Raw genomic sequence first — 11,178 nt, forward strand, 5'->3', positions numbered from 1 at the left:
GTAATAATTATGTTTGTATTGTTGGCAGAACAGGATTGAATGGAGTGCAGGCAGGGTTACTGCCCCGGATTGAATGGAGTGCAGGCAGGGTTACTGCCCCGGATTGAATGGAGTGCAGGCAGTGCTACTGCCCCGATTGAATGGAGTGCAGGCAGGGTTACTGCCCCGGATTGAATGGAGTGCAGGCAGTGCTACTGCCCCGGATTGAATGGAGTGCAGGCAGGGTTACTGCCCCGGATTGAATGGAGTGCAGGCAGTGCTACTGCCCCGGATTGAATGGAGTGCAGGCAGGGTTACTGCCCCGGATTGAATGAAGTGCAGGCAGGGCTACTGCCCCGGACCACAAATGAATGGGCCTCCACAAAAAAAGATACAACTATACCCGAACTTCCACGAGTAAGAGACATTTACGTTATCACGTTTAATCTTACTTCAGCTGGCAATAATGTTTTGTTTAAAAAGTGTCCGGTGGTAGCATGCTCGCAACATATAATTGCAGCTTCGGATTTACGGCAGTAAACTCTACAAACTAAAAAATATACACTTTTAAAAACTAAAATATGTATACTTAATAGTTAAAAAACAAAGGAAAATCATATTTAATTTACAAATACTCCATTTCTCCCTCTCTCTCTCTTTCTCTTACGCTCTCTGGAACCCCAATTTTGTTTATATCGTATTTTTTTTCGACATAGACCTTTGAATTTATTTGGAATGCGCCCACGACACACACGCACTCATATTTTGGTCCCGTTAATTTAGTAGCACATTCACTTAACCGCCCCCCTCCCCCCGAGGCAAAAACAAAAAGCCAGTCCTTCGTATGCCTTTTCTTCGGCTTCTAAATTTAATCTATATTATACTTCGCCCCTCAACCCCTACCCCTTTTGTTTGGTTACTTTTATTTATTAATTGTTTTTTCTTTTCTTTTTTAAATTTTTAAATTGAAAGCCACATTCTCCATTCCTCCTTTCTACATTTATTTTGGTATTTTGTTCTTAGAATAAAAAAAATATCACTTTGGTTTTCTTTATTCAATTGTTGAATCGTTTATCTCACCCCTTTAAAAAATGTGTGTTACTTTTGAATGTAGCCAAATGATGATAGTCTAGATCTAGATTTATCTTTTTACTGATATTAGGATTACCTTATTTTTACCAAGTGTTACCAAGTATCATATTCCATTCTCACTCTTTTTCTCAATCTCGGAAAATCATTAAAAAAAAAGACTCTAGGTCTATCTTATTAATGATATTAGTATTGGTTTTGTCTAAAAGGATGTGGAAATGAGCAAGTCATATTAAACATATGGAAACCTAGGGGAAACGATTGCTTTTGACAATCCAAAATTTGTGATTAAAAAAAATGTTTTATATGAAGACTGCGGCCTTTGGGGGGAAATGTATAGAAATATTGAAATAAAATACAAAGGCTTGATAGAAAGCTTGCGTTTTTTTGCGAATAGCGGTCCTAGGGTAGCGAACCTTTCAAAACACATTTTTAACATGCGTCCATGAGATTAAAAAGAGATTTCATATGAATTCACGCGACAGTTTTAGAGATACTTCCACAATTAGTGTGTCAGTTGTATTTTACACATTTAAACTAGATTATTTACAATTGGATATTTATTAAAGCTTTCGAAAAAGTGAAGAAGCGTTCACAAAAATCTGCACCCATCACATACTTAAATACAGCCCTGATTGTTGCCTTGCCTTTTCAATCATTTACACTTAACTTACTACACAAACCAAAAAAAAGTGACTGTATAATTGAGCGACAAGTAGAAATTTCAGCAAAATTTATTTCTATCTCATAATTTAGCCGACAAGATCAAAAAATTTTTGTTTAAAACAACTCCTTTTCACACAGTGCACTAAAAACTCCATTCGGGTTATTGCATGGAATATCATTCAACCTGCCAGCCCTGTCGGCGATCAGCTCAAGACAATCTTCTTGCCTCTCATTATTGTTAGGCTCTCCAAATGACCAATCAAAAACATTCAGTTGTGCGCCAGTTCGCTGACTGACCCAAGTGCCGTCTTTATTGGCGTCAGTGCCTGCAATGAACACTCTAAGGCCACTGTTTGGTTTGACTAGCGATTCCAGGAATGCAAACTCTTCAAGACTTTCTATCTCAACAGGATAACCTGCTCCGTTTGCAGCACACCAGTTCTTGGCTTGGGCAAAGCTGGCAACAGGTGGCTTAGAAATGTAATACAGCTTATTGGAGAAAGTTCCTTTAGCTATAACCTTTGCGTTATCCAAGATCACTTTAATATCTGAAGAAAAGGAGAACATTATAACCTTAAACAATATTTTAAAACTAACTTCATTTTAATACAAAGAATCCTGCTTGTTTACATTTACACTTTAAATTTAAAGACATTGAGGGCGCTCCTTAGCCCACCCAACTCTAAAAGGTACTTGGCATTAGTTGGGAATAAGTCAAAGCTGTTGTTTTGGCGTCACGACAAGCTCGCCGAACAATGAGCCACAGAAACAGATGATCTTTACATCATCTGCCCCATAGATCGCAATATCTGAGAGGGATACTTATTTCGTACTTTACTTTAAATTTACATTTAAAGGCAAACAGTAGGAATGACATTAAGCCATGTTATCTTATCTTATATATTACACTATTACAGACGTTACTTTAAAAAAGAAGATAATTACATCCTACGCATTTCATGTGTCAATCTAGACATGCATGTTAATCAATGACTGAAAACTCTGCTAAGTCGTTGGTTTTCCTGGACAAAGAAGGGAAAGATTTGGTATTAGAAAATAAATTCGTCTTTGTATTTTATTCATTCTTTACTAAATAAAAAAAATCATGATTAAATTAACTTGACGAGCCTTGCGTGTAGCAATGTCATACAGTATACTATCAAACTTCTGTTTCTTGCATAGATCAAGCTCAATAGCAATTGCTAGAATTGCCAAATCGTTCAATCTTCGCGAATCGTTGACCTTAAGTATAGAATGACACCCGAATATACAACTTTTGTCTATTTTTCAAGAGATTTTCATGATTTCAGTGTATTTCCATGAGCTCCTGGAAAATGAGGAACTCTTTTATAAGTTTTAATGGTTTAATTTAATAATTTACACCAAGAATTAGCGCGGAGCTTATGAAAGTGCGGGGCCCACTTCTGCCGCACAGCTTGCAGTTGCCTAAGGCCGGCCTTGCTGTGCAGTGTTAGATGTGAACTACATATTTTGTTAGTATTCGGTTTGAGTTCCCTTTTTGTCGCTTATGCCTGTCCTCGGTAGTAGGTTTCCTATGATCTAAGACTAACAATAACCATTTTTTATACAGAATGTTAACTTAAAGCTTGATAACCTGCACTCACTCAGCCGAAATTTGCCAGTTCCTGCGTGTCGTCTGACTGAATACTGCCAGCGTGAACATGGCACGATTTATGACATCGGTGTCCAGGATGCAGTTTGCGGATGTCATTAAATGATCATGGAGTTTAGACTTTAGACTTCATCCCACAGGTCGCGGTTCATTGGCATGACTATTAATATATACGTTTTTAAGTACTCCGGTCTTTTTTTTTTTTTGTATAAACGATGCGTACTCCTTATTACACAGTACCATTTCATGCTTATATTTCTTTTCATAAATTGTGAAGGAAGGGTTAGTCTCCATGGTTTAAAAAAAAACAATAATAAATGTTTCTGCTAAATGTTAGTAGATTAAATACCAGATATCGCACAAACAGGTAATATGTAGCATTATTTTGACCATTTAACAAACGTACTGTAAATGTTACAAAATATACTCTTGATATGCATAAAATTATCGATTTTGTTAATATAGTCCCCCTTACATTAAAGTGTTGCTTTTAAAAGTGGTGTATTGTAATGCTAAAGGGCCAGAATAATTAATCTTGAAAAATAAATATTCGCTTTCAAAAGACACAAATTGGCATTTACACCTAAACTTAGTACGCTTCAATATATTGTAACCCCGCTCCCGCGCTACACTAATGGTGCCTATCTGAGCACTACTGAACACGACTAGTGAAAGACATATAGAGACAGGAAGAAGGACTGTTGTGAGCCGGCTAGAAGTCATGGGAGTCTGAACAGTCTGGTGCTGATTGCTGTCCTGTGTGATACTAGTAAACTGTGTGGGAGACCTGGAGCGACACTGGGAAGAGTGTCGGTGGTCTGTTCTGTGTTCTGATATGAAGAAAGACTCTTAGAACTTAAGACATATTACTCCCTGTGACTTTATAGCAGACGTCCAAGTCTAACTAGTAACTATTACTATTTGTTGATGCTTATACTAGTTATACTAAATATATACATCGTTTATTGTTGCCGACCTGTCTTTCGTTGAGTGCCTGCCTTAGAGAGTTACAACAATATAGTGAAATCAGATTTTCAATAAAAATTTCTAGTTTTTGAGGTTTCAACAGGACAGACGTACAGACTAGGTAGGCAGCCACACCGCCGGTGTATTCGTAGTAGGCAACACAAAACATTCTTTTCGGCTTTTCGCTTTATGAACGCAATTTCAGTGTTGAGGTAAATTTGTTTTGCTCATAGACTTATATATATACTATATATATATATATATATATATATATATATATATATATATATATATATATATATATATATATATATATATATATATATATATATATATATATATATATATATATATATATATATATATATATATATATATATATATATATATATATATATATATGGGAAAGGACTAATGGCGAACGCTTTTGTGCCAGTTTTTAGTTTAGAATTTTTAACTCCGCAATGGTTAAACTTATTTAAAAAAATGAAAACATCTGCGGACTCGTCAGCTATTGGGCGATAAAACTAAATTTGACTCTTTTTTCCATATCAGCTATTAAATTTATAATTCAAGTCAACTTACGGTAGGGGTCGGACCTAATCAGCGAACGCAATTTTCGCGGGAGTCATAATGAGCGAAAGGCCGTAAAAAATAGAGAAATAGCATGTTAAAATATAAGAAAGTATGCTTCAATTAGTTATATCATCTAACTTCTTACATGAAGCATTATAACTATTGTCCTCCTTGTGGCATTAGGCCTAATTTTTTTTCACTTTTCTTGTGCTTCACATCTCCTTTCTCTGCTTGGAACTGATGTCTATATAGCCCACGAAACTTGTGATCAAATATTTTTTTTAAAGAAAGAAACTACAAAATTCTATCTCGCCACCTTCCTATAGGCTAGTCCACGTCTCCATTTCATAAACTCTTGTTACTGCGACTATTTTTTTTTAAGAACACATGTTCAGTGCACTTAATCACCATCAACTCGATCTCCCCCCCCCCCACACACACACGCGCGCTGATTGACCCAAAGGCAGATCCCGAATGCGATGGATTGATGATGTATGGGGGGCAGATCTACAACAGCTTGGGTTTCGTTCATGGAGACGAAAGGCTCAGGAGAGATCTTGTAATTTTATACATGTATATTATATGATAATTCTTATATTTATTACTAAATATATAGTTCGCCTTTTTTCCGCTCCTGAAATCGAATATTTTCTCCTGGAAAACTCTTGGAAATCTCCTGAAATCCTAATCTCAGAATGGTGGGGAAACCCTGTGAAAATGAATTCTGATCTTTTAAACATTTATACACATATTAATATCATTAATTAGTAACAAGAGGTTAACCAGCCAGTTAAAAAAAGGAGGACGGCAAAACAGAGGTTCCCCCCCCCCCCCCGTATAAGCCGTATAGGCCTGTTAAGATCAACTGAAGCGTCATTTCACCCTCAATGGCACAGAGGAAAGTAACTGCCAGCATATGACCCCTGAGAGACTGTTGGAGACTGTTGGAGAGCTGCGAGTCAAACATTTGAGACGGAAAGAAAATGCGGGAAAATATGCTGGTCGCCGTAACTGGGCGTAGTCATGTGAAACACGTAATGCTCTCATCCTTAATCTTCGAAATCGAAGACATTGGGTTAAGGTTTAAAATAAACAATAACAATAGATAAGACAAAAAGAAAAACAGATTAAATCAGTCAGTAAATTATCAATAAATGGCTATTTTAAGCTTATTATAGGGGCTTTCGCTGAATAAGTTTTCAGTTAAAAGGTCATTTTGAGCGAACACCCCATAATATATTTTTTTCAACGGAATAAATAGCCTTTGCTATTATAGCTAACTATTTCCTCATCTATTTAGAAGTACAATATGCAATTTTTTTTCGACCGATGTCCATTGGTGCTTTAAAATCGCCTTAAGTTCGGACCTATTCTCGTTTATCCGGAAACGTTTTGAGAATAAAATTTCCATACATGTCAACTTTGACCTTCAGCTATGCTTTATTGTATTAGGGAAAACGAAAGTGAATATATGGAAAATGTAGAAAAATGGAGTCTTTGTAATACCATTCTATTAGTTCTGCAGTTACTTTTGAAATAAATAAGAATAGATACAAATTACGGGGAGATGTTCATTTTATATGCCATTTCGCTGTTGGGCCTTTCCTACATAGGCGTAGCCAGGGGGGGGGTTCTTGGGGTTCAAACCCCCCCCGAAATGAAATCCCCCCCCTCAGGGGGGGGGGACGGAATTAAGTGACTGATATTTGCTTTCATTTTGTTTATTTTAGGTGAGATTTTAATACTAAATCATTACTTACCACAGCACAGCCGAGGCAGTTTTGAGTTAAAAACCCTCTACCAGGGGGTTTTGAGTTTAAATCCCCCTACCAGGGGGTTTTGAGATTTTAAAAACCCCTATCAGGGGGTTTTGAGATACAAATCTCTCTACCAGGGGGGCTTTGAGTTTAAAACCCCCTACAGGGGGTTTTGAATTTTAAACCCCTACCAGAGGTTTTTGCAGTTAAATCCCCCTATATATCCCCCTCTATAAAACAAAACAAAAAAAATGCAAACAACAATCCCCAAATTCCAACAGCACAGTTGAGGAAGATTTTGATTTAAAAACCCCATCCAAAATTTACGATAACCCCATCTTCAATATAAAAAAAGCAAATTACACACTCAAAATTCTATGAGCGTAGTCAAAGGAGTTTTGAGTTTAACCCCCCCTCCCCCTTCCAGTTGGGGTTTGAAGCTAAAAAGTACCTCTTCAATATATAAAAAAAGCAAATTACACACTATAATATCTATGGGCGTAGCCAAGGGGGTTTTGAGTTTAAATCCCCCTCCTCCAGATGGCTTTTTCTTTAAAGTTTAAAACCCCTCCAGATGGTTTTGAGTTTAAAATTCCCCTAAAGAGCGTTTAGAATTGAAAACCTCTCTCTTCAATATTATTTTAAAGCAAACTACAGTCACCAAATTCTATGATAGTAGCTAAATGGGGCTTTGAATTAAAAAAAAAACAAAAAAAACCCCAGAGATTTTTTAGTTTAAAACCCCTCAACAGATGATTTGACGAAAAAAACTTTCCTTTTCGATATAAAATCTAAAGCGAAATACAGGCATGTTATTCCAAGAGCGTAGTCAAGAAAGGTTACAAATTTCTACCAGTGGCTTGGGCTCCATTAATTAAGTGTGAATAGTCTTCTGCCGAAATTGAAAATCATTAAATGTGTCGCAACAAAGATGGCTAAGACAGATTTTAGGAGTCAGTCATAAAGATCGGGTCTAAATCAAAGAAATCATATGCCGAACTGGGAGTCGAATCCTTAGTAAGGTTGTGACAGAGCGTCGCATGAGGTTTTGCGGGACATGTTTTCCGACGAAATGAATTACGCAAAATAAGAGTTGCGGAAACAGCTTGCCGGAAAATGCGCCGAAGGGCGCGAGAGGGTCTAAGTCAATAAGAATAGCACATTAGGTTTTTGAAATAAAACTTTTTAATAGCAAGATAATGCACTGTAGATACCTCAGAATATGCATTTTGTTGGCTTTCAATACCAGAAATAGTGCTCGGCGGCGGGGCTTCGCCCCGCGCTGGGGGAGCGCTGCGAGCTCCCCCAGACCCCCTTGCTAGCAAGGGCGGGGAGTCTACAATAAACAATAAACGTCTTCTGAAAGGGTCAGAATGTAATAAAGATTAATAATGTACACACACACACACATATATATATATTTTTCGCGGGGGGGGGGGGGGAGGTCGGATCCCCCCCCCCCCCCCAAAAACCCTCCCCGAAAAAAAATCCTGGCTACGCCCATGCTTTCCTATATATATAAGTCTAAGGTTTTGCTCAATTCAGACAGTCTATTGAATCAGTGTTGATAGTAGGGCTTGGAATAATATTTCGATTTAAACATGTAGTTATTTTTATTAGATTTATTCGTTAAGAAATTTAAGAGTTTTTAAAATGTGTATTGGTGATTTTGTTTCTGTGTTTATTTATAGCGGAGTGTGATGTGTTCGTGTCAGGACAAACTATCCATTGAATTAATAGTAGCGGTTAAAGATATACAGACATCAAGCTTAACACAACGTAATTTAAATTCAACTTGTATAACAAACATGTTGTTGATGTTTACCTGAGGCCACAAGGACGCACAGAGCTGCAAACAGAAGACATTGAAAAGCTGAGATGGTCATTCTTTTATGATACGATGACTTTTTCTTCCAAAACTTTTATTTCTGTATCAAAAATAGGTAAACATTGAAAACTGAACAAAAAATGTATTTATGAAATTTACGTTATATTAGTACAATATCACTGACTGACAAACTAATTGATCAACTGTGATCTTAAAAGAATATGCGTGAAATTTCGTAACTCGGTTCCTTTTACCATTTAGATTAGGTGCTAATCATAGACTTATATATTATATCTAGACTGGAAACCGGAAATAAATTCTTATCCGCGACTGATCGATTCACAGACCTTTCTATTTATAGATTTTTATGTACGTAAACTCTTTTTTTCATTGTCTAGGGGGAGTCGCCCCCAATCAATCTTTTCTGTCTTAGAAAAGTAATGATCTTCAGTTTCAAAGTTTAGTCAAAGAAGCGTTAAAAACTTTAAACAGTAATTTCGACAGTTTTGCTCTCCAATAGAATGAACAGCGCGTCTTAAAGGTAGAGGATAGAGGCCGATATTAAGAAAACGCAAACAGGGACGTCCTAGCATAACTGGGCGCCACAGGGACAGAAACACTAATTAGTGACATTTATTTCAATATGACATGGTCTAGATCCTTCTCTATTACATAGAACAAAATAAAGTAACTACTAATAATTAATAAAGTAACTGGATAATGGTTTTTATTGATTTGTGTATTGTCATCGACTGAGAAAACAAAACCAAGTTTACCTGTTAAAAGTTCGTAGGAGACACAACTTTTGTACATGAAAACTTCTGTAGGGAGCTCACGTTTATATACACGTACCATCGAGCTGATGAGACAATATGTGACTGATACTAACTTGGTTTTAATGAGGTACTTATATTTAACTTCTTTCATGCGCCTGCTATAAAACTGTTTAATTGCGTATATCAAGGGTATGGACGATAGTGGAAGGTACTTAGCAGCATTCATAATTTATTTAGAACTTATTTTCACTGAATCTTTAAATAGATGATGCATGTATCAAAATAAGGGCAGTACTATACAACAGGCTGTTATAATGTGAACAAGCGTGTCATTTGTTGTACGAGAGTTTTGTACACTCCATTGCTTCGTTTGCCGTTGTACACATTCTGATGAACAGGTGTTGTCCTTTAACTTTGTGTTTATAAATTTCGTCCAAGGCTAACGCATCGCTATTTTGAAACTTTCGTAGTGTACTATTTATCATACATCTATTTTATTAAAATTTTATACAACTAGAAAAAAATTAAGTTTAACATAAATTGATGTAAAATAAAACAAGGTTACAAAGACAGTTTGTGTGGAAACACAAACTCAAAATCGGCCCCCGAAGTGGTCCACCCAGGCAGGCTTCAATATTTTCAGAAAGAACATCCAAATGAAATTATATCAAAGACAAATGAGAGATACGAATGGAGAAAGAAGATTGACGGATCTTGTATAGTGCCTCAACGGTCCAGCAGATCAAAGGATAGGTGCAAGTGAATGCAAAGTTAGATGTGAACCCGGCCTAACTAGTTCCCCTTTCAGACCTTCTGGTCTATAGGGCAGATGATGTAAAGTTCATCTGTTTTTGTTGCCTACGGTTAACGAGGGTGTCATGTAGCCAGCACAACGACCAACCGCCTTTACTTTTCCCCAACTAATGTCAGGTACCCATTAGAGCTGGGTGGACCCCCGGGTCGGAAGCCAAGCGCTTTACCGCTCAGCTACCGCGCCTCCCCTAGCCCCGGGGTCGGCAAGCTGCGGCTTGCGAGTCACATGCGGCTCTTTGGATGTAAAGCTGCGGCTCTTTAGATTCAAACGCAAATATTATTTATTATTTCATCGAAACATTTTTTAAAATAGTTCTGAATCGTTTAACGAAAATTAGGCACTGATTCAATCTCTCAGCCACTTGTACTCGCTTTTCACCACACCCCTCCCTCATTTCACGCGTCTTCACTGTTGTCAGTCCGTAGGAAACTCTCCGCCTATGTAAGTTTTAATTTGCTTTCGACCACGTGCTTTGCTGTGACGTATAGTTTGCTTCAAGTAAATGAGTTAAAGCGATTATCTTCTCAAAGTTAGAAGCAATCCACAAGTAATGCTAATCTGGCAAGCTTTGTAGTACCACTAGAAATTGCACAAAAAGGCAAACCATTTACAGGTGGTGAGTATGTCAAAGACTGCTTCCTACGTGCATCTGAAGAACTGTTTCGTGATTTCAAAAACAAACTAGAAATCTTGAAACAACAATCAAAGATTTGCCACTATCCATTCAAACAGTACACGATAGAATAGCTCAAATGTCTTCCAATGTAACGTATTTGCAGGTGGAAGATATTCATCTTTCTTTTGTCTTATCACTTGCTAATGTCTTATCACTTGCTATAGATGAGTCTTGCGACATAAAGACACGGCACACGTTGCCCTTTTTGTCAGGTATATGTCTTCCCAAGGTCAAAAAGAAACATTTCTAGGATTGCTACCGCTCTCATGACAAACTAGAAGGGGAGATATAGTGCATGCCGTCCAAAAATACATTGAAGACATTAAGTTCGATTTAAATAAAGTCGTTTAAATGGCAACTGATGGAGCCAAAAATATGACAGGAATAAGTAAAGGAGCAACAACGATTCATAGGACCA

General features: G+C 37.2%; 1 protein-coding gene across 1 annotated transcript; it reads right to left on the reverse strand.

Annotated features, from left to right (window-relative positions):
* Positions 1 to 1,786: 1,786 nt before the first annotated feature.
* LOC106063217 (mannose-binding protein C-like) lies at positions 1,787 to 9,331 on the reverse strand. The gene is made up of 3 exons (XM_013221529.2): positions 9,271 to 9,331; positions 8,492 to 8,594; positions 1,787 to 2,282 (listed from the first exon to the last, which is right to left on the reverse strand). Exons 2-3 carry the CDS (start codon positions 8,550 to 8,552, stop codon positions 1,849 to 1,851), a joined length of 495 nt encoding a protein of 164 aa, XP_013076983.2. The 5' UTR covers positions 8,553 to 8,594; positions 9,271 to 9,331; the 3' UTR covers positions 1,787 to 1,848.
* Between the last annotated feature and the right edge of the window lie 1,847 nt (positions 9,332 to 11,178).

Source organism: Biomphalaria glabrata, chromosome 11 (assembly GCF_947242115.1).
Source record: "Biomphalaria glabrata chromosome 11, xgBioGlab47.1, whole genome shotgun sequence".
Lineage (NCBI taxonomy): Eukaryota > Metazoa > Mollusca > Gastropoda > Planorbidae > Biomphalaria > Biomphalaria glabrata.